The 23751-nt window shown below is 37.9% G+C and overlaps 1 protein-coding gene and 1 pseudogene across 1 annotated transcript in view; both read right to left on the bottom strand.

Annotated features, from left to right (window-relative positions):
• Positions 1-23751, bottom strand: part of CHM (CHM Rab escort protein) — a 188365-nt gene that overhangs the window by 47253 nt on the left and 117361 nt on the right. Inside the window, exon 9 of the mRNA XM_012464454.2 lies at positions 4304-4381. Within this exon, the coding sequence (XP_012319877.1) occupies positions 4304-4381 (78 nt within the window). The remainder of the gene's footprint in view (positions 1-4303; positions 4382-23751) is intronic.
• LOC105725579 (keratin, type I cytoskeletal 18-like) lies at positions 16275-17628 on the bottom strand (annotated as a pseudogene).

Genomic DNA, 23751 nt, shown 5'->3' with positions numbered 1-23751 from the left:
CTAGAAAACGCATAGACATCAGAAAAATATATCTGACATCAGAAAATATATATTCCTGTAATCAGAAAAATATATACCCGACATCAAGAAAGAGTCATCGGAGGAAAGCTGGCGAGACAGCTGAAGTACACAGGGACCAGTAGCTGAAGTAATTAGATTACAAATATTGGTTATAGATGTATCTGGTCCAAGGTCATCTGCACTTTAACGAAATATCAAATACTATACTACTAACTGGCCAGATCTAATTTACAGGAGTTTTGTCTGGTCAACATAGCTGCAAAGGAAAAGAAAACTGTTTAACTAGAACATTCAGTGTTTCCAAAAAGAGTCAACAGAAACGTGCAGTATGAGAATTTGGTGAAAAAGTTCAGAAAAGAACCATTGATACATACCTACGTCCTCTCAAATTAAGAAAGCAGAACCAAGCAAACAAAAATGAAAAATAAAATCTAGCTGAAAATAGGTATGCATTGGGTTACGTATTCCACATACCATGATTTAATGTGCCTCCTCAATGCCCTATTTCTTCTCTCAAAGTCTGAACAGTATTTGGATGTATAATCGCCACATTAAACTCAATGCTGTGATCACTTATGCCTCTCTCACCTTTCCTAAATGGACAGCACAAAGCAAAGCATGAAAAGAGCTATGGTCAGTCTTTAATCTTTATTCATTTATTTAACTCAAAGTTATTGAGTATAATGAATACTAGGAACCTGCCTTGGTTCTGGAGATACAACAGTGAGATCCTGCCTTTTCTTGCAGAGAACTTAGGAAATGATCATAAAAGTGATGTGACAGTGGACAGTGAGGACTGGCAGAGGGTTCTGATGTAGTCTGTGGGATCACAGAATAAACTCAGAACTTTGAATCAAAGCATGAGTAGTTCTTAACTACCCTAAAGAGGAGAGGGGATATCAAGTGTTCCACATAGAAAACTAGGAAAAGAAAGGCAAACTAAAACCATAAGGAGACAAATGCAAATCTTTACAGATTCCTTACTTAGTACCCTAATTATACTTAGAATATAACAACTGTCTAAGTCAGCCTTGAATCCTTAAAAAGCAATGTATGTTGGATATACCCAATACAAGGTGAAGGTTTTCCCCCCCAAAAAAACTATCCCTTGCTTTATATTCAAATCCTAACAAAGTATCTCCTATTACTGGTTATCTCTTTTGTATATTTGATTTTGAATGGCAAAGCTGTGTTTGGTAAAGATATACGGACCTGAGCCAACTTCAGTCAATGCTAGCTTTAGGTATTTATAGAGACTATTTGACTTGCTAGATTGTTTTAAAGAGGAAAAATTTAACATAAATATCGTAATTATTACTGAAGGTATAAATACAAACTTACAATTTTCAAGTATTGCTTGTATCTTTTAAATATCACTTAAGCAATTCAGTATAGTGTGAATATTGTAGATGACAGGAGTATTATGATTTCAGGTCAAGTTTTAAAAACTGTCAAGTTAAAGAAATAAATAGTTATGGCTTAGAATAAATTTCCCAGGAAGAGATTCATATACAGAATCCAAAATCGTTGCATTCTAAAAAAACAAGATGGACAAGATGATGATGTTCACTAGAAAACTGGGATTCTAGTAATATAACAATATAATTAATAGCACAAGTAGACTGTGTGCTATTTAAGTTATATTCATACAAGCAGGCACATAACAAGTTGTTCAACTTTTTTTTTTTAATTTTTCACTGGGACTGAAAATTATGCATTATGTGAGAATGGCTTACATTTGAGCATATAAAATATTTTAAGATAATTCATTTCTAAATATTAAGGAAAAGCCAAGTACTTTCTGAGAACATTAAATAACTCAACCAAAGCATGTCAAATCTAGAGGGAGATCCAGAGATTACTGCAGAGTCCATTTCATTCATCTTTCAGATAAAGGATTCGGTCCAGAGAAAGGATTTGCCCACTGTCATTCATGGCACTAATGGAAGTCCAAGTCTCCTCTCATTCCAGGGCTACCCAACCTTTACTCATGCCTTAGAAGCTACAAAACAAGAAATGTCTTTCTATGAAGATAGTTTTAAAATGTTAAGTTAGAAGCAGTCTGTCTGCTATTTAAAATTCAGATTTGCTGTAATCCCAGCACTTTGGGAGGCTGAGGCAAGCAAATACGAGGCCAGGAGTTCAAAACCAGGCTGACCAACATGGTGAAACCCCATCTCTACTAAAAATACAAAAATTAGCTGAGTGTGGTGGGGCACACCTGTAGTCCCAGCTACTCAGGAGGCGGGGCAGGAGAATTGCTTGAACCTGGAAGTGAGAGGTTGCAGTGGGCTGAGATCACGCCACTGCCCTCCAGCCTGGGAGACAGAGCGAGACTCCGTTTCATAAAAATAAATAAATAATAAAATAAAATTCAAATTTGATTGTCAGTATATCTGACAGATTCATATTGATAAGGCCTTAGACTGACTTAAGACCTAGTGCCCCCAGTTTATCATGGAACACAGTAGCCTTCACTAAACCCTCAATTTTACCTTATAGATCAGTGTTTCTCAGTGTCATCTAAGGATTTCCTATATTAGATTCACTCGGGGTGTTCTTTACAACTGCAAATTACTGCATTCACCCTAAGCCTATTAACCAATTTCACTTTCTGACAGTAAGGAATGGAAATCTGCATTTTTGACAAGATTACCTGGTAATTCTTAGGCACATTAAAGTTTGAAAACCACCAATCTAGAGATTCATTTGGTCTCTAGACCATTAGCCTTCAGCTATCTGTTGCAACTGGAATCTGTACCAGATCATAAAAAAGAGCTCCTCTGTTCAGAGTATGTCATAAGAACGAAGTCAAAGGTAAGGAAAATGTAGCCTTTAGTTCAACAAATGCAATTACTATACTAGCATATCTGTTTTTTTTAAACAAACATGACCTATGCAAATTATTCATGTCACATGGGACTGAAATGGGACCCCAAGAGTAAAAGAATCTAAGCAAATAAGCACCAAACAAGCAATTCATTATCTGGCTTTCCATCATGAGAACATACTCTTGTAGCAAAGTGAATGCACAAAGAAAAATGACTCTAGAAGTCTGAAGACAACTATTCCTTAACTTCTATAGAGTCAAGATGTTAACATCCTGGGCCTCTAGCATACATTTTCTCTCCAAACTATCACTTTTCATTTTGTAGTATCTTTCTATAAAAGTGCTAAAGGTACTTTGCAAGCCTTTTAAAATACGTATCGATGTTATCTTAAACAACAGAATTACTCTTGTAAAGTAAATTTACTAAGTATTACATATTTCTAAAGTTGAGGTTTTTCTTCACCATACCTCAAAACACTAGCTTTTATTCACTACAATTAGTCTATAAGAAGTTAAGAGACATTTCATGCCACTTAGATGATAGAAAACTTTCATGAAATGAAAGAAACAGCTTAAAATTTGTATTATTTAAGCTTCCAGTTCAAAGATTAAAATGTTTTATAACCTCAAAAATACCATTTAACTACATACCCCCTAAAAACAATCATCCAAGAAATACAGGTCAGTAGATGCTTGAGAACATGTAACAGAAAAGAAAAACACATAGCAATTTAGATAGCTTCTAAAAGTGGATCCAGTTGACCCATTTAAGTTTCAGTGTAGAACGCAGAAATCACAGAATATTTTATCCAGCGGATTCAGACAAGTAAATATAATTGAAATATAAAATTCACAGTAAACAGATGGTGTTCAGCTCTTTTAAAGAACCGGTAAATTCTTATTTCAATCCCAAACCAGCCTATAGGCCTGATACTATTGTAAAAGAATTTATCCTTAGATAAGAGGGCAGCATAGTTTATGACAACAATCTACCTAAAAACTCATTAAAGTCTTTTCTCTTGGAGTGACATGCATTATCAGCAGAGATTAATCTGATGAGTCTTTAGGTGAATTCCATTTTTAAAAATGCAATAACAGAGGGCTTTGTTGTCATCTGATGAAAATCAATTAGAGGAGGTAAGGCCACAAGGAAAACTAACATCACTCATCACCCACCCCCTGGCAGCTGAAATGATTTGTCTTCCAAGCTTGGATGACCAGGAGCTATAGGCATATTGCAGGGAAATTAATTTAGTTTCTATATTCTGAACTCACTATTCTTGTTCTGGAGGACCTAAACACAAATTACTTTTAATCAAGGTTGATATGTTATTAATAGCAAGGAGGATCTTTGAAGAATCTTTTCTTTTAAATTGACTTCAACATTTTTCACCTGTGTTTGGGGTATAAATATAAAGATATATATATGAAGGTTACTTATATCATCCTTACTTTCTGGATTCTTTGTCCACTACAAGGCACTGTACTGAATGGCGAAGACAATAAATTCCACCAAACACAGCACACATCCTAGGAAGAGAATAGGAAAATAAGAATTAGGGTAATGAAAATTAAGGTAAAAATATTTTAAGTATTTAACACTTCATAATTGGTATTACAGAAAAAAACATTTTGATAATGTATTATTTTCTCTATTATAGTATTCAAAATCTATCTGAGGTAAGATTAGTAGTATCTTGACACAGTAGAGGCGCTACTGATAATAATACAATGCTGACAGTTAGAACCGTAACCAAACCAAGAGCCTATTATCCCCCCCAAATCAGCTCCTGCCTGCCTAAGGTACAAAGAACACAAACATCCTCAAGAGGTAGTGTATGTATGACACACCCAAGAGAAATCACCACTGAGAAGTGTTAAACAGGAATAAACCAGATAAGACTCTGGAAAACTCCTAGATATTTTACTTACAATAAATGTAAGCAAAATCTCCAGTAGCCAAAACTAAACTGAGAACTGAAAGCTAGAGCAGTAAGCATGAGTTAATGCAGCAGAAGCTCCAGAGAGTGTGCCTGTCTCAGTAGTAATCTAAGTGCTTAAGTTTTAATGCACACGTAAGGAGAGGAGACCTTAAGATCCAAACAAAGCAGGAAGTAGAAAAGGAGATATTCTCTTACAATATCTGGATTATTAAAGAGCTATACCTCAGTTAAAGAACAACCAAGGAAATAAATCCACTTACTAAAACAGGTAGAAAACAAGCAAAAAAAAAAAAAAACCCAGTTTGTTTGGGTGAATCCCTGAATGAAGGAAGATTACACTGTGTATTTATTAATATTATCAGTAGTCTGCCTTCATACACGCTAGGGGTTTGAAATTATACCACTATATGATACAAGAAACTCTTAACCAACAAAGTATCATGAGAAGTGGTGCTGAGTCAGTGAATAGACTCCTGGACAGTTAAGGGAAGCAATGGCTAAAGCTTTCTGGTTGAATAAGACTTTAACCAAGGCCATATGAGATTGCCACAGATAGAGTCCCTAGATGATGAGTTTATAATCTAAAATTATATAACACATGAGGAAACACATCCTACCTTGAGTGAGCAGACAAAAGAAATAGCAGGATTAAACTTCCCAAAATGTTATTCGGATAGTAAACTATCCGATTGAGATTATAAAATGGGTAAGCTTAGGATGAATAAATGAAAAACACAAGAAAATAATAATGGAATGTCCAGAAAGACAACTAGAGTAGGCTGAAAAATGCGCTCTCCCATTAAGATGTTCACATCTTAATCTCTGGCTCCTGTGAATACATTACCATACCTGGCAATAAGGACTTTACGGTAGTGATTAATTTAAGGATCTTGAGATTGGGAGATTATTCTAGTGGGTGCAACATAATCACAGTGTCCTTAAAAGAAAGAGGTGGGTAGGCACAGTGGCTCACGCCTGCAATCCCAGCACTTTGGGAGGCCAAGGTGGGCAGATCACCTGAGGTCAGGAGTTCGAGACTAGGTTGGCTAACATAGTGAAACACCGTCTCTACTAAAAATACAGAACTAGCCAGGTGTGGTGGTGCATGCCTGTAATCCCAGCTACTTAGGAGGCTGAGGCAGGAGAATTGCTTGAATCTGAGAAGTGGAGGTTGCAGTGGGCCAAGATCATGCCACTGCACTCCAGCCTGGGCAACAGAGCAAGACGCTGTCAAAAAATAAAAAAGAAAAAAAAAGAAATAAATAAAGAGGCAGAAAGGCCAAAGTCAAAGAAGAAGATGTAAAGACAAGAGTAGACATCAGAGTGATGCCACTGTTGGAAGTGGGGCACATGCCAAGGAACACAGGCAGCTTCTATGTGCTGGATAAGACAAAGAACACATTCTCCCCTAGAAGCCCAGGAAGAAATGCAGCCCTGCCAACCCATTTTAAACTTCTGTCCTCCAGGATGGTAAGATAAATTTGTGTTGTTATAAGCTACTAAGTTTGTTATGGCAGCAATAGGAAACTAATAAAATGATCCATGAATGCATGGAAATGATGACAGAAGTGGCATTACAAAACAGTGTGGAAAGAATGGAATCTTGAAAAAATGATTTGAATGGAGAAGAGCCAAGATGGTGGACTAGACAAAGCCAAGAAAAGCTTCTCTCACCAAGAGAGACCACACCATCAAGTAAACAAGCACACTGCAAACAGATCTTCAGGAAGAAGGCACTGAAAGTGGATACAGGGAGAAAGAACGCAGGCTTCAGGGCTGAAAAGGGAGGAGGCCAAGGATACTCCATGGGATTACTAAACACCAAAACTTGTTCCTGGCCACTAGCGGCTCCTAAAGAAGGAGTGAGTGAAATAGGCATAGAGTGGTTCACCTTTGCCACAGACATCTGGAATGCTAGCTGCAGGAGCCCCTATGAGCCCCATGGACATTTGAGATGGCAAGAATTGCCCGGAGAGTTGTTAGAGACAGAAATCCAGTATACTAGGAGCTCAGAAGGCTTGGCATAGGAAGAGCTGCAAGGGAGCCCATCCCCAAGGCTCACCATGCTCTTCTAGGTGGTTTTACCCCTTGTGAGCAGCTGGACCTGGAGAGTGCAAGGCTATCTTACCCACAGGATTCAGCCAGTGTGATCTAAACAAGCCCCACTCTGCTGATATCTCCTCTGGCCACACCTGCTTGCAGCACGGCCTGAGCTGCACTGATAAAATCCTTGCCAGAGTTCACTGTCATAGATGATTGCCTGGCAGTCTCCACTTTCCCACCAAAGTATTTTTGAAGACAAACCTCCATCAGTGAGCATCCACTTGCAGCCTTCCTCCAATGGTGCGCACTAAGCCACAGCCTCCCCAAGCCATGCTGCCAGGGCCCACGTGCATAAGAATCTACCACCACCACATCAGCACCACACACACACAGACCAGCCACAGCCCCACTGACACACTGGGAGGCCCTCCCTCAGTCATCCCATTGCTGCAGTCACTCATAGAGCCCACCACTGCCCTACTGGTGTATACGTGCCTGTGCCCCAGCTACCACAGCACCCACTCCGTGCCTCCCATGCCCAATTACAGCACTTTTGCTGGCAGCCCCTGTTGAAGAACTATTGTCATCAGAATAGGAACACCTCACCTTCTCCAGCACAGCAAGTACTTGATCTCAATAAACCAGAAAAAAGCAGCAGGCCTGGTCTCAGCCACCTAGGGTTACAGCATGCAGCCGAGGATGGGTGAGCTGAGTCTTGGCCACCTCAAAGTACCCAGAAAGGAAGCCAATGAAAGAAACCCAACTTATACCACAAATAAACCCTCAAGGAAATTAAAAAAATATAAAAGCAAAAAAACCCATACAAAAAACAGCAACTTCAGAGACCAAACACCAGTTCGCACAGATGAAAAAGAACCACTCTAAGAATTCTGGAAACCCTGGCATCATCCAGATACCAAAACCTGGCAGAGATATAACAGAAAAAGAAACCTCGGGCCAATATCCTTGATGAACATCGATACAAAAATCCTCAACAAAACACTAGCAAACCGAATCCAGCAGCACATCAGAAAGCCTACCTACCACAATCAACTAGGCTTTATCTCTGGGATGCAAGGTTGGTTCAACATATGCAAATCAATAAATATGATTCACGATACAAACAGAACTAAAGACAAAAACCACATGATTATTTCAATAGATGTAGAAAAGACTTTCAATAAAATTCAAAATCCATTCATGTTAAAAATGCTCAATAAATTAGGTATTGAAAGAGCATACCTCAAAATAATAAGAGCCATCTATGACAAACTCACAGTCAATATCATACTGAATGGGCAAAAGCTGGAAGCATTCCCCTTGAATACTGGCACAAGACAAGGATGTCCTTTCTTACCACTCCTATTCAACATAGTATTAGAAATTCTGGCCAGGGCAATCAGTCAAGAGAAAGAAATAAAGGGCATCAAAATAGAAACACAGGAAGTCAAACTATCTTGTTTGCAGATGACATGATCCTATATCTAGAAATCCCATAGTCTCAGCCAAAAGTTTCTTAAGCTAATAAACAACTTTAGCAAAGTCTCAGAATACAAAATCAATGTGCAAAAATCACTAGCATTCCAACACACCAACAATAGTCAAGCTGGGAGGCAAATCATGAAAGACCTCCCATTCGCAACTACCACAAAAAGAATAAACTACCTAGGAATATAGCTAACTAAGGAAGTGAAAGATCTCTCCAAGGAGAACTACAAACCACTGCTGAAAGAAATCAGAGATGACACAAACAAATGGAAAAACATTCATGTTCATGGATATGAAAAATCAATATTGTTAAAATGGCCATACTGCTCAAAGCAATTTATAGATTCTGTGATTTTACCATTTAACCATTATTGACATTCTTCAAAGAACTAGAAAAAACTGGTTTAAAATTTATATGGAACCATAAAACAGCTTGACTAGCCAGAGCAATCCTAAGCAGAATGAACTAAGCTGGAGGCATCAGGCTAGCTGGCTTCAAACTATAATACAGGGTTACAGTAACCAAAACAGCATGGTACTGGTACAAAAACAGACACATAGACCAATGGAAGAGAATATAGAACCCAGGAAAAAGATCACACACCTACAACCATCTGACCTTCAAAAACTTGACAAAAACAAGCAATGGGGAAAAGATTTCCTATTCAATAAATGGTGCTGAGATAACTGGCTAGCCATATGCAGGGGATCAAAACTGGACCCCTTCCTTATATCATATAGAAAAATTAACTCAAGATAGATTAACAACTTAGATGTAAAATCCTAAACTATAAAAACCCTGGAAGACAATCTAGGAAATACCATTCTGAACATAGGCGTGGGCAAAGATTTCATGACGAAGATGCCAAAAGCAATTGCAATAAAAGCAAACATTGAAAAATGGGATTTAATTAAACTAAAGAGCTTTTGCAAAGCAAAATAAAGTATCAACAGAGTAACCAACCTAGAGAATGGGAGAAAATTTTTGCAATCTATCCATCTGATAAAGGTCTAATATCCAGCATCTATAAGGAACTTAAAGTAATTTAAAAGAAAAAAAATCACCCCATAAAACAGTGGGCAAAGAACATGAACACACACTTTTCAAAAGAAGACATACATGCAGCCAACGAGCACATGAAAGAAAGTTCAACACCAGCGTTCATTAGAGAAATGCAAATCAAAACCACAATGAGATACCATCTAGCACTAGTCAGAATGGCTATTATTAAAATGTCAAAATAACAGATTCTGGCAAGGTTGTGGTGAAAAAGGAATGCTTATACACTGTTGGTGGGAGTGTAAATTATTTCAACCATTATGGATGTCAGTGTGGAGATTCCTCAAGGACCTAAAGACAAATACCATTCAACTTAGCAATCCCATTACTGGGTATATACCCAAAGGAATATAAATCATTTTATTGTAAAGACAACATACATGTTTATGTTCACTGCAGCACTATTCACAATAGCAAAGACATAGCCTAAATGTCCATCAATGACAGACTGGATAAAGAAATTGTGGTACATATACACTGTGGAATACTATGCAGCCATGAAGAAAACGTAGATCCTTCACAGGGACATGGATGGAGTTGGGGCCATTATCCTTAGCAAACTAACACAGGAACAGAAAACCAAATACCACTTGTTCTCACTTATAAGTGGAATCTAAATGATGAGAACACATGGTCATACAGAGGAACACAACACACACTGTGGCCTATGGGTCAGTGGAGGCTGGGAAGAGGAAGAGGATCAGGAAAAATAACTATTGGGTACTAGTCTTAATACCTGCATAGTGAAATAATCTGTACAACAAACGGCCATGACACAAGTTTAGCTATGTAACAAACCTGCAAATGTAGCCCTGAACTTAAAGTTCATAAAAAAAAGAAAAACCAAACAAAAAAATACAATTCTGGCAACCCTAAAAGGCAAAGTGTCTTCTTACCTCCACACAACCACACTAGCTTTATAGCAATGGTTCTTAACCAGATTGAAATGGCTGATATGACAGATATATATTTCAGAACCTGGATGAGAAGGAAGCTTAATAACATATAGGAGAAAGTTGAAACCTAATCCAAGAAAAGCAGTAAAATGATCCAGGAGTTGAAAGATGATTTAGCCATGTTCAGAAAGAACCAAACAGAACTTCTGGAAATAAAAAATTCACTACAGGAATTTCATAATGCAATTGGAAGCATGAATAACAAAATAAACCAATCTGAGGGAAAGAAAACCTCAGAACCTGAGGAATGATCTTTGAATCAACACAGACAAAAATTTTTAAAAGAATTGAAAAACTGAACAAAACCTCTGAGAAATGTGGGACTACATAAAGAGACCAAACCTACGACACATTGGCATTCCTGAAAGAGATGGAGACAGAGCAAGCAACTTGGAAAACATATGTGAGGACATCATCCATAAAAATTTCCCCAACCTTTCTAAGGAGGTCAACATACAAATTCAGAAAATTCCAAGAACCCTGTGAGATACTATGCAAGATGACAATCCCCAAAACACAGTCATCAGATTCTCCAAGGTCAACTCAAAAGAAAAAGTCTTGAGAGCTGCTAAAGAGAAAGGGCAGGTCATGTGCACAGGGAACTCCATCAGGCTAACAACAGACCTTACAGTAGAAACATTACAACTTAGAAGAGATCAGGGGCCTATGTATAGAATCCTTAAAGAAAAGAAATCCCAAAACAAAATTTCATATCTAGTATAACTAAGTGTTATAAGCAAAGGAGAAATAAAACACTTGTAGACAAGCAAACGCTAAGGGAATTCATAACCACCACACCTACCTTAAGAGAGGTCCCCAAGGGAATGTTAAATATTGAAAAGAAAGATACTTGCCGGAAAAAAAAAAAAAATGCTCAAGTACATAGACCACTGCCACTATAAAGCAACCACATAAGCAAGTCTACAAAACAACCAGCTAACAATATGATGACAGGATCAAATCTTCACATATCAATATTAACCTTGAAAATAAAGAAGATAAATGCCCCACTTAAAAGGCACAAAGTGGCAAGTTGGATAATGAAGCAAGACTCAACAGTATGCTGTCTTCAAGAGGTTCATCTAACATGCAGTGACACCCATAGGCTCAAAGGAAACAGATGGAAAAAGATCTATTGAGCAAATGGAAAACAACGAAGAATTGGGGGTGCTATTCTTATTTCAGACAAAATAGACTTTAAACCAAAAATGATCAAAAAAGACAAAGAAGGGCATTACATAATGATAAAGGGTTCAATTCAATAAAAAGACTTAACTATCTTAAATGTACTCAACACAGGAGCACCCAGATTCATAAAACTTCTTAGTGACCTATTGCGTAGATAACCACACAATAATAGTGGGAGACTTAAACACCCCACTGATAGTGTTAGATTATTGAGGCAGAAAAATAACCAAGGTTTTGAGGACCTGAATTCAGAACACTCTAACAAACAATGATAGGATATACAATATTCTCATCTGCACATAGCAAATACTCTAAAATCGACCATATGTTCTCCCATAAAGCAATTCTCAACAATTTTTTAATCAAACCAACTAAAGTCAGAATACAGAGCAAAAAAATAGAGATCAATGCCAAGAATATCACTCAAAACCACACAATTACATGGAAATTAAACAACCTGCTACTGAATGACTTTTAAGGAAATAATGAAATTAAGGCAGAAATCAAAAAAATGCTTTGAATCAAATGAAAACAAGGGTACGACATACCAGAATCTCTTGGACATAGCTAATAAAGAATCATGAGGAAAACTTACGGCACTAAATGCCTATATCAAGAAGTTAGAAATGCCTCAAATTAACGACCTAACATCACATCTAAAAAAACTAAAAAAAAAAAAAAAAAAAGAGCAAACCAACCCCAAAGTTAGCAAAAGTCAAGAAATAACCAAAATCAGAGCTAAACTGAACAAAACTGAGATGTGAAAATCCACAAAAAATATCAATGAAACCAAAACATGGGTCTTTGAAAGAATAAACAGATTGATAGACCACTAGCTAGACTAATAAAGAAAAAGAAAGGGAGAAGGTCCAAATAAACACAATCAGAAATGACAAGGTGACATATCACCAACCCTACTAAAATACAAAACACACTCAGAGACTATTATGAACACCTGCATGTACACAAACTAGAAAATCTAGAAGAAATGGATAAACTCCTAGAAACACACAATCCCCAAGATTGAACAAGGAAGAAACTAAAATACTGCAGACTAATAATAATTTCCAATATTAAATGGATAATAAAAAGCCTACCAACAGAAAATGCCCTGGGCCACACAGTCACAGACATATTCTACTAGATATACAAAGAGCTGGTACCAATCCCACTAAAACTATTCCCAAAAATCGAGGAGGAGGGTCTTTCCCTAACTAATTCTATGAGCTCAGTGTCTTTCTGATGCGAAAACTTGACAGAGACACAATGAAAACAGAAAACTTCAGGCCAATATCCGTAATGAACAAAGACACAAGAATCCACAAAAAAATACTAATAAACTGAATTTAGCAGCATAAAAACTAATCCACAATAATCAAGTAGGCTTTATTCCTGGAATGCAAGGTTGGTCCAATATATGCAAATAAATAAATGTGATCAATAAATACGCCCAAGGGGTATTCCGCCTCCTGTTGTTGAGAGGGGAATACTGATATAGGGGAAACTGATGTAATTGAGACAATCAGTCCAATCTTCACCATAAATTTCCTATTGATACTGAAAGAGCCCATATGTACATGAAATATTACTGGCCCATTCCACATCAATAGGCTGAGTTAGGTTAAGGTCCCCAAAAAGACCAGGAAAAAAACTTGTCAGTTGGGCATAAGATGCATGAAGAAAATACAGAGGGGAGATAGAGAACAAATGCCACCATTGTGAGCTGCACATATCTCCCCTTTCTAACAGGCAAGACTGGTATGGGGGAAAAAACAATCAGAAGCAGTATGAAAAATGTATACACATATGCAACTATACACCTTTGCAATTGAAGAAATGGTAGACCACATAATCACTCTTCCAATTTGCCTGAGGATATCTTTACGTCACATGAATGGTAGCACCCGTGTTTCCAAGCTCGTAAGCAGCTATGTATGAGTTGTTACCAAACAACCTACTGAATTTTCCATTTCAGTGAGATGGCCCATGTTTACATATACACATATACACACAGAGAAAGAGCATTAGATAAAACTTAATATTACTGAATCAATTCCCCGCTGGAGAAAAATGATTTTTAAATGTCTTTCCACATTACAAGAAATACAAATGAATAAATTCAGAACCCACTGAAAGCTGCATAAGGTTAAAAAAGAAAAAAACAATATGCCACAGGCTATTACAATATTATCAAAAGCCTAAAGAATCCATTTAACCAGAATTAAATGCAATTTTCTATAAAGACCTCCTTTTATGAAATAGTATAATGTTTATGAAACATACTGTTACTTTCTAATATTATTAAGTATCCTTTTCTTTGAAAATTATTTTATAGTTCTTTTAGGCTAAATGGGTCCTCAAATACATTTAAATACAGTTATAGATGCCAAGATATAGGGGCATCTATAACTAAATATAATAAATCATCAAAAAATCACCTGGTTTTCAACAATATGATTTATTAACAGTGGATATATACTATATGGAGAAAAACACAAGAATGTAAAGAATGCTAAGAACTAGTTAATGTGAATGATGGGAAATATTATAGAAGAAGTCTAATAATGAGACAGAACTGTGATAATTCATTTAAATATACTCTTAATTTTAAATGAGAATGTAAGAAGCATTTTGTGCTCTTAGAAAGGTATATGGTTACATGTGCATATACATTTTTCACACTGCTTCTCATGTGTTTTTTCCCCCATACCACTCTTTGTTAGAAAGGGAAGCTATGTGTAGCTCATAATAGCAGCACTTGTTCTCTGTCACCTCTGTATTTTCTTCATGTATCTTATGCCCAAGTGGAAAAAAAAAAAAAAAAAAAAAGTGATTTGTAAGAAGTGCCACACAAAATGAGTATTGAGATAAAGAATCCTCTGTATGCTATTCTTCTTTTTTTAAATATATATTTTATTACGTTTTAGGTTTTGGGGTACATGTGAAGAACATGCAAGATTGTTGCATAGGTAAACAAACGGGAATGAGGTTTGCTGCCTTCCTCCTCATCACCTATATCTGGCATTTCTCCCCATGTTATCCCTCCTCAACTCCCTACCCGCTACTGTCCCTCCCCTAGTTCCCCCACCACAGACCCAGTGTGTGATGCTCCCCTCCCTGTGTCCATGTGTTCTCACTGTTCAACACCCGCCTGTGAGTGAGAATGTGTGCTATTCTTATCAGTTATTCCCATAGTTAGTCTTTAAAAACAAAAAAGTTTCGGTTTGGGGCATGAGGACTACTTGGTGGTAATGAGCAATAGTGGAAATCTTTTATAAGTAAGTAAGAAGCACAATAGTAGGGAGTTCTTGAGAGATGCATTCAAAACCCAAATAGCAGGCATTTACACGAGAAGTAGAGAATTATATATGGGGAAATAACTATTGACTACACACTGTTCTTTGGGGCTCACAGCCAACAACCACCACCACACAAATAATAATCACAACTGGCACTGAGTGTTTACTACACAACAGATGTTTTACTTGTATTAACATACTGTATCCTACAATAATCCTATAAGCCAGGGTTTCACAGATTTGGAAACTGAGGAAGAGGTCAAGTGACTTGCTAGAGGTCACTTAGGAAATGGTATTGCTGGGGTAAAAATCCAAGTGATTTGGTCTCAGAGGTTTCTCTGTTAGCCATCATACCAACCTGTCCATTGTCAGTATTATCTTTCTTGGGATTATGAAGGAAAGCAACAGAATCAGATGATCAAAGATACTCTAAGACTTGTTCTAATTCCTGTCAAATTCCAAAAATTATTACAAAGCGTAAAAAATCCCTCAACTTCTACACATTATTTTCACCTAAGAAAGTTCATGTTTATCCTGTCTGTACATGTTCAATGGATTATGTGTGACTTCATTTTAGATAGTGCAAAAACTCAAAGTAAGTTTAACCATAGGAATGGTGGTCTTTACAGAACCTAGCAAATTATGAATATTCTGTAATCCACATTTTAAAAAGTGATGTATAAAGTATACATCACTAGTAAGCTAGAAATTTTTAAATAAAGAAAATGCTGTGAGTAGAAGGTAAATATTTACCATGATTTGGGGGAGGTGATAAGGTTCCACGTGACACATTCTCTTCCAGCACATTAAATGGCAGCCTAACAACCCAAAGGTTAACATGCCTTAGTGATGGACAATTAAGCAACCAAAGATGACAAACATCTCTGAGATGCCAGGTAGGCTCCAGCTTTAGTCCAGTTTATAGCAACCATCCTGAGGCCTAACATAACTCCTGGCAATGAAGCTCTGTACCCCTCCCTTCCAAAGGTTAGTACGCAGCCTAAAAGCAAGCAAGTATAAGTTTTGCAGGACTTACCTAAAAAAGAAATCTACTAAACATGGTAGGTAGGACTGTCCCCAAAAAGTCACTATAAAAATACATTTGAACTCTTTATCAAACTCCATTAAAAACAAACCAAACAAAAAAGTCTGTTACAAGAGAAAAATTAGGGTAACCATTGATCATCACTGTGCTTTAGTGACACCCCAGCTCAAACTGTAAACTGAAAAGCAGAAGTTCCATTCCAACAGTAGGTAGGCATGTCTACATGTCACGAGATACTATAAGGCTTCAGTGATTACATCTATCTATAGAAAGTCCAACTTTGTTTCTTGCAACTATATTCATACATATGCATTTATCATAACACTGTATTTATTTGTTTTTTGACCTCTAAACTTTTTATTGGCCTCCTGCTCCCCAAAGGGTCTCCTGCTTCTGCTGGCCTAATGTCTCAGAACTTTGCTGTCGCTGGTCTCAGACACCACTTTGCCATCCACTATCCGGCGGCTGGTGGTCTTCTGGATGGTTTGCATGCAGTTGCTGCTGTCCAGGGCATCACTAAGACTGAAGTCCTCGCCATCCTCCAGCAGGCAGCGGTAGGTGGCGATCTCAGCCTCCAGCTTGACCTTGATGTTCAGCAGAGCCTTGTACTCCTGGGCCTGGCGCTGTCCCTCTGCCCGGGTCTGTGCCAGCTCTGACTCCAGGTGCAGCAGGATCCCGTTGAGCTGCTCCATCTGCAGGGCGTAGCGGGCCTCCACCTCCCTCAGGCTGTTCTCCAAGCTGATCTTCATATTTCTCATGGAGTCCAGGTCGATCTCCAAGGACTGGACTATACATCTCAGCTCTGTGAGCATCATCTCAGCAGCTTCAACCTCAGTGGACTGTGTGACCACTATGGTGCTCTCCTCAATCAGCTGAGTCCAGTACTTGTCGAGCTCCTCTTGGTTCTTCCAAGCCAGCTCGTCATATTGAGCCCGGATTTCTGCCATGATCTTGGCGAGGTCCTGAGATTTGGGGGTGTCTACCTCCACAGTCAACCCAGAGCTGGCAATCTGGGCTTGTAGGCCTTTTACTTCCTCTTCATGGTTCTTCTTCATGAAGAGCAGCTCCTCCTTGAGAGCCTCGATCTCTGTCTCCAGCTGCAGCCGAGTGACATTGGCGTCATCGATGACCTTGCGGAGACCATGGATGTCACTCTCCACAGACTGGCGCAAGGCCAGCTCTGTCCCGTACTTGACTCTAAAGTCATCAGCAGCAAGACAGGCATTGTCAATCTGCGGAACGATGCGGGCATTGTCCACAGTATTTGCGAAGATCTGAGCCCTCAGGTCCTCGATGGTCTTGAAGTAATGGCCCCAGTCTCTGACGTGGGGTCCCTTCTTCTCCAGGTGCTCCCGGATTTTGCTCTCCAGCTTCCGGTTCTCGGTCTCCAGGCTCCTCACTCTGTCCAGGTAGGAGGCCAGGTGGTCGTTCAGGCTTTGCATGGTCTCCTTCTTGTTCTGGATGCCTCCCATTCCTGCCAGACCCCGGCCATCCCCGCGGCCAGGCCCCCGATCCCCATGCCGCTCCAGAAGCTGCTGCAGTGCGACACGGAGATGCGGGAACCAGAGTCCTCCACGCCTGCATAGACGCTGGCCGCGCTGCTCACCGGCCGGGCGCCGTAGCTGGGCACCCGGACAGAGCCCACGGACCGGTAGTTGGTGGAGAAGGTGGAGCGAGTGGTGAAGCTCATGCTGCCCGGGGAGGAGAGCGAGAGGACAGGACTTAGGCTTTGCCGACGACCAACACTGTATTTAAAACAATATATTGAGTTTTCTGTCATTCATATTGACCTGGTTGGTGGCTGCCAGTCTGAAAAAAATACATGTAATGAAACCTAAATGCATGTATTTATTTTTGTGTACACATACACATACACACACACACACACACGAAGAGGATCCCAAAAGTCTTAGTGGTATTTATACATATGTGTATGTACTATAAATGCAGTTTTATAAAGGAAGGTCTTAATGCTGCTTATACACATGTTCCTATACTATAAATGCAGTTCGCTATATACTGTAGATCATATAGCATGTTTGTGGGTTATATACTCATATTGCATATTTATATTACCAAATCATGTAGTAGTAATATAAATGATATAATATAAATATGCAATAAAAGTATATAACCCACAAACATGCTATGTGACCTACAGTATATAGTAAAACTGGTTTATATTTATACTATTATTTAGCAGAGTATTCACTTATGCTACCATTCCTTTTTTTTCCTTCCTGTGTTGGCATTTGGTATCTTCCTTTGAGCAGGAAGTAGAGGTAAGGAGAATATTTGTATTGTAGGTGTCATAAATAAATACTGCATTTTGCTGTAGTGGGTCTGGCTCCTGGGAAGGCAAAATTGGATGGCAAATGCCATAGCATCATTTCTCCCCAAGATCCCTGCTAAGACTCAAGCTATTGGAATCCAACTCAGTGTAGACTTCCTGTTGGCCTGAAACAGAATGCTTCCTCAAGAGCAGTAGCTAAATACAGATGCTCCTTGCCTTGTAAATTGAAAATAGCAATGGGTATAATAGGACATAACTCCACCATAAGTTGAGAAGTGTACTGAATGTCTATCACTTTCATACCATTTTAAAGTCAAAAAAACCTTAAGTCAAACCAAGTTGGGGACAATCTGTCACAGGTAATGACTCCTGTGGCCTCAGGAAACAGTTATGTTCAAAACAATCCCAAGGCAGGCTTCATCCTCTGCTATAAGCTCTTGAAACTTATTATCTAAAGGTTTTACTCTATTCAGTAAGGCCATGAAAAAAAGCCTTCAAATGAGTGTTCCACTACAACATAGACTCATTCACAGTGATCCAGTATTGCCAAAATAGCAAGCCCGACCTGATACGAGTCATGATGACAGAAGGCCTTGTTTAGCAAGCAGTGATCACCAAAATCAAAATTACCAGGTCACTAGAAGTCAAGTGTATAACTTTCGTTATGATGTGCAAATTGCAAAGATATCAACTCGTGGAGATGATTTTGAAATTAATGTAGATATTGTAAATCTTGAGACAGAACGCCTAGGTTCCTTTCCCGATTCCTCCCACTTACTAGCTGTGTGACAGTGTTTCAGTTCTCAAGACTAGAAAATGTAGATAATGATATCTATTGCATAGACTTGCCACAAGGATTAAATGGATTAATACATGTGAAGTGTTTACTATCTGCCTGGTGCATGGTAAATGTTAAATACATCATAGCTTTTGCGGGCTATCACCTTCTGTAACAAAGGAGATAATGATTACAGATTGTACCAGCAATGTGGGGTTTGTAGGTTACACTGCTCTTCCTGACTGTGTGAGAGTCCACCTCCAAGTGTTCAAGTCCCGCAGTTTCTAACAGAATTCAAGCAACTTGGGGACCTGGTCAATTCAACTACCTTCTACAAAGGAACCTGTGATAGTTTTAAGAGAAGTGTTAATGTTGAAGGCAACAAGCAATAACATTTGTACCTTTATTCACAAATATTTGTAGAACTAGGCCTACTATGTACCAGGTGTAATTTTGGGTATCAGGGATACAAAAGTATGCAAGACAAAGCTGACCCTGCTGTTATATAACTTATCTAGTATGAGAGAGACAACAAGCAACAAATAAGATGACAGTAGATAGTGGTAAGTGTTCTTAAGATAATAAAACAGGATAATGTAAAGGTGATATGGGGGTTGGAACATTAGACAGGGTATTCACGGACTGCCTCTTTGAGGAATTGATATCTGACCTGAGACCTGAGTGATCAAAAGAAACTGACCACGTGAAAGGGTGGAAGAAGAACATTCTAAGCAGAAAGAAAATGAAATTTCAAAACTTGAAGTGCAAACTAGCTCAGTGTATTTGAGGAAAAGAGCGATGGCTAATGGAGCCGGAACACAGTGAATAAGGAGAAATACTGTAGGAAACAAGGACACATATAGGTTGGGGGCCTCATCTTGCAAGGCTTTCAAGGCCGGGATAAAGATCTTGAATTTTACTCTTAGGTATGATGAGTAGGAATCAGTAAGTTTTGAGCAAGGCAGCAACATGATCAGATCTGTAGTATTTTAAAAATGGGCCTGGCTGCTGTGTGGAGAATTCTCAAAGGGGCAAGAGTGAAAGAGGGGAGGCCAGTTATGTCTGCCATAGACCAAGTAAGAGAAGATGGTGAACTAAAGTAAGGTAAGAGCACTGAAGATAAAGATGTGGAGAGACTGAGGACATATATAAGACGTAAAGCTGACAAGAACTGCTAATGGACTAGAGGTAGAAGGGAAGTGTCTTCCTGAGAACAAGTATAAAGTAACATGCATATTCATGAAAGCAGTCTCCCTCATGAAACGTGAAGTAATCAAATGCAACTGCTCAAGCCTGATAGTCTTCCTATACAAGTATTGCTGTGAAGGAATACCCAGAAAGCACTTACTCTACCTGTGAGGTGATTCTTAGAGACAGCAAATTGTTACCAACCCCAAAAACCACTATCTCTTGGCCATTCATCAAGATTATAACTTAATACTCTGGGTACTAATTTCTATATAGGAGGGCACAAGGAACAGGTTAGTTTCTGTGCCTTAAGGAGTCATCATGGACCTGGAATAACAGCACTGCTGCTATTTCAAGAAATTATCTAGTACAAGTATCTGAGTCTAGTGGGGCTTCTGGTGTAGATTTCTTACTCAAGAAAAAGGTTGTGGGAGGATGGACTGCCATTTAGGAACTGCTATCATTCTCGGAAGGCAGAATCATCATGCTTAATCTCGAGAAAGCTGTCAAAAAAACAACACATAGTCTTCAGAAAACTTGCTCCCAGAGAATGCCTCCATTTTATAAATCTTAGCCATTTATCTAGCTTCCTTTACTCTTGATGACATTCTGTAGATGGTATATTCATTGTTTTTCAGTTTTTCCAGCTGTCCTTAAATTTAACTTTCTATAGGAAAGTCACAATAAAACTATGTATTGGATGACAAAAACAGATCTCTATTAGTAACTGCACAAAGGGTCCAGAATAAATTAGCATAAATTATAGACTACAAGTGATCACTCAGTCTTTAAAAGATAAAACCTTCTAAAATACTAAAGGTTAACTTATATGCTTGGGTCAAAATCTAGCCTCCACATCTATGTTTCATAAGTACAATGGCTGCCTGGTTTGTACAAGGGCCAGAACCACTGAGCCAACTCAGTGATTCCTCAATATAGCTTATCACAATGATGTCAATGGATAGTGTGAAGGTGATATGGGAGTTGGAAAGGTGATATAGGGGTTGGATATAGGTGTTTGACGGAAAAGCACTGGTGTTTCCTGGCCACTCTTTAAACATCATAATTTAAACTAAGCTCTTAATAAAACAGAATTTTTCAGTCTGAACACTCATGCTATTTGCCCCATCTTTATTATCGGCCACAGAGCTACCTAAGAAAATTCATTCAAAAACAGATTTTTAAATTCAAAAGAAAGTCTTTGGTTCAAACTTCTGGGGTGTAGCAAATTATAGCAAATCTACTTAGACTCTCTAGAAGATTTCTTTTGCTCAGTTTCCTTTCTTGAGCTCTTTCTCTGATTTGATGTTCTGTACAAGATAAATAATCCTTAAATAATTGTTCCATTTTGCTGTCTAGTCTTGAAAATTTGAATTGCACAAATAATATACAGGTAAAGAGACATCCATTTTGAATCCAGGTAAGAATATGCTTCTTTCACTTCTAATGCTCTTCATGGCTATGTCCAGTATTATGTTGGTTTTTCTGACTGTAGAAACAAAAATACACAAAACTAATGTTGTTAGGGAGCCCTACATAACAACTCCCAGATCCCTTTCATGGGTTGAAAAATGTACAGAGACCATCTTCTTAGAAACACAGCCACTCATGCCATTTTCCTGCTTTTTCACAGGGTCCTTGTGAAACAGTCCATTAGCAAATACTCTTCAGTTCAGCATTTTATTTTACGATCTAAAATAAACTGGAAGGTGGGTTAAAAACTGGAAGGTGGGTTAAAAGTGTGTTACCATGCTGACTCTTAAATCATTTGTAAAAATTATAGAAAACAAAAACAAAAACAGAAACAAAAGCTAAACATTGATTCTTGGCAAAGCCTACTGTAAAAATCTCCCCATGCAAGTAAGAACTCATATAAAGCACTCCCTTCCTTCCTTATTGTGTTTAAACTAGATCTTTATGCATGACTAAACATTAATCCCAACCCCATGGTGGGAGAACATTAATTTTTTAAAGCAGTCTTTGGTATAAAATCTTCTCAAAGGCTGTTTGGAAATTCAAATGTTCACTGGCTACCCCTTGTTTATACCTTATTTACCCCTCTCGAAGACCACTGCTAGATGGCTGAGGTATAATTACCTCACAAAAACCATGTTCTTCCCTCCTGTGGGTTATATGTTCAAGAATTTCACCCTTTAGCTATTTTTCACAAAATTGACTGGCATGCCACAGTAATAGCCTTACTGCTCTGTAGTTTCTGGCCTTCTTGAAACTTCAGAAGGAAAAAAGAAGAAAAAATTATAGCATACTATATATTTCCTCTGAGGAGAAAAAAAATTATTTTAATGCATAGCAAAAGATCAGGAAAGATACACTAAAAACTGGCAAGAGCTATTATCTTTCAATAGAGGGTTAGGGAACTAAGGAAGAAATTAAGGAGGATAAATGCCTTAAGGACACTCTGGCCATATTTGTAATATTTTCACTATTAATAGAGATTTTTTAATAATTAAAATCACTTTAAAATAAAAAATCTCTCTATGAGATGAGAGCCAGTGATAAATGAAAGTTTAAACCTTATTCTGGTTATTCTTACATAGAATGCTCATACACTTCACACAACAGTTGTTTACCATTTAATACCAAGATAATCTTCATTCTTTTCAGAAGTTTTTGAGACTTCTGAAGTTAACACAATGGGAATACTAATTTGAAAAAATGGGTATTTATTTGAAATTAATATCTGGGTCTGACTACTGACTGAGAGTAAAGACAATTTTCCTTACTTGTTAGCATGGTTTTCTTTTGTAAAAAATTAGTTCTAAAAAACAAAATGTCACTTTCAAGTATACAAAATAAATTATACTACACAGTAATTTAAAAATTGTTTTCTATAAAGCCTTGGATTAAAAAAGATTCACTTTAATAGGCTCTGACAGAGTATACACTTGACTGTACAAAGCTGTGACTGAAACTTGTGTTTAGTATCACCAGCTACATAAGAGGCGTGACTGACACCTACAATTCCCATACGATTCCCATATATGCAACTATAAAAAATACAAAGTTCAACAGCAAGGAATTTCCCATTCGTCCCATTTTAATCGAAGTTAAAAAGAACATGGAAATCCATGTAAATAGTTTGAGTAATGTGAAGTACTGAGTCTAATGAGATTATTTTTCCTGCTTAAATTTCAATTATTAAATTGCCACTTCAATTACTTATTATTTACAAGCTCGAGAAAAATTCACAAAAGCAACATAATATCTACACAGTATATTATTCAGATAATTGTGTATATCTGGAGTATAATCTAATTCTTTGATGTTATTAACCCCAAATCACAGACATTTAAACCAGTATAACTCTAATTGAGCATATTATCCAATGAGTCAGATTTTACTGAAAGAGAGTATACTAACATGTACTGAATTTCGACTTTGCCCTGGTGACATCAAACTGTATTACAGATAAATTAAGAGTTGTGAAAATTTTTGGCTGGTAGCCCCCATTCTACATAGGTTTTAAAAAAGCAATTTTGGTTCCTATTAAGGTACAAATCAGCAGTTGTAATTTTCTTAAACATAGCTGCAAAACAGTATGAGCCATTAGTAGCTGAACTTTTGACAGCACTATTCAAGATGATTTATGAGTTTGTAT

Source organism: Aotus nancymaae, unplaced genomic scaffold (assembly GCF_030222135.1).
Source record: "Aotus nancymaae isolate 86718 unplaced genomic scaffold, 86718_ANA_hifiasm-v0.15.2.pri h1tg000004l, whole genome shotgun sequence".
Taxonomy (NCBI): domain Eukaryota; kingdom Metazoa; phylum Chordata; class Mammalia; order Primates; family Aotidae; genus Aotus; species Aotus nancymaae.
Note: the sequence above shows the minus strand (reverse complement) of the source record. Positions and strands in the feature narration are given on the sequence as shown.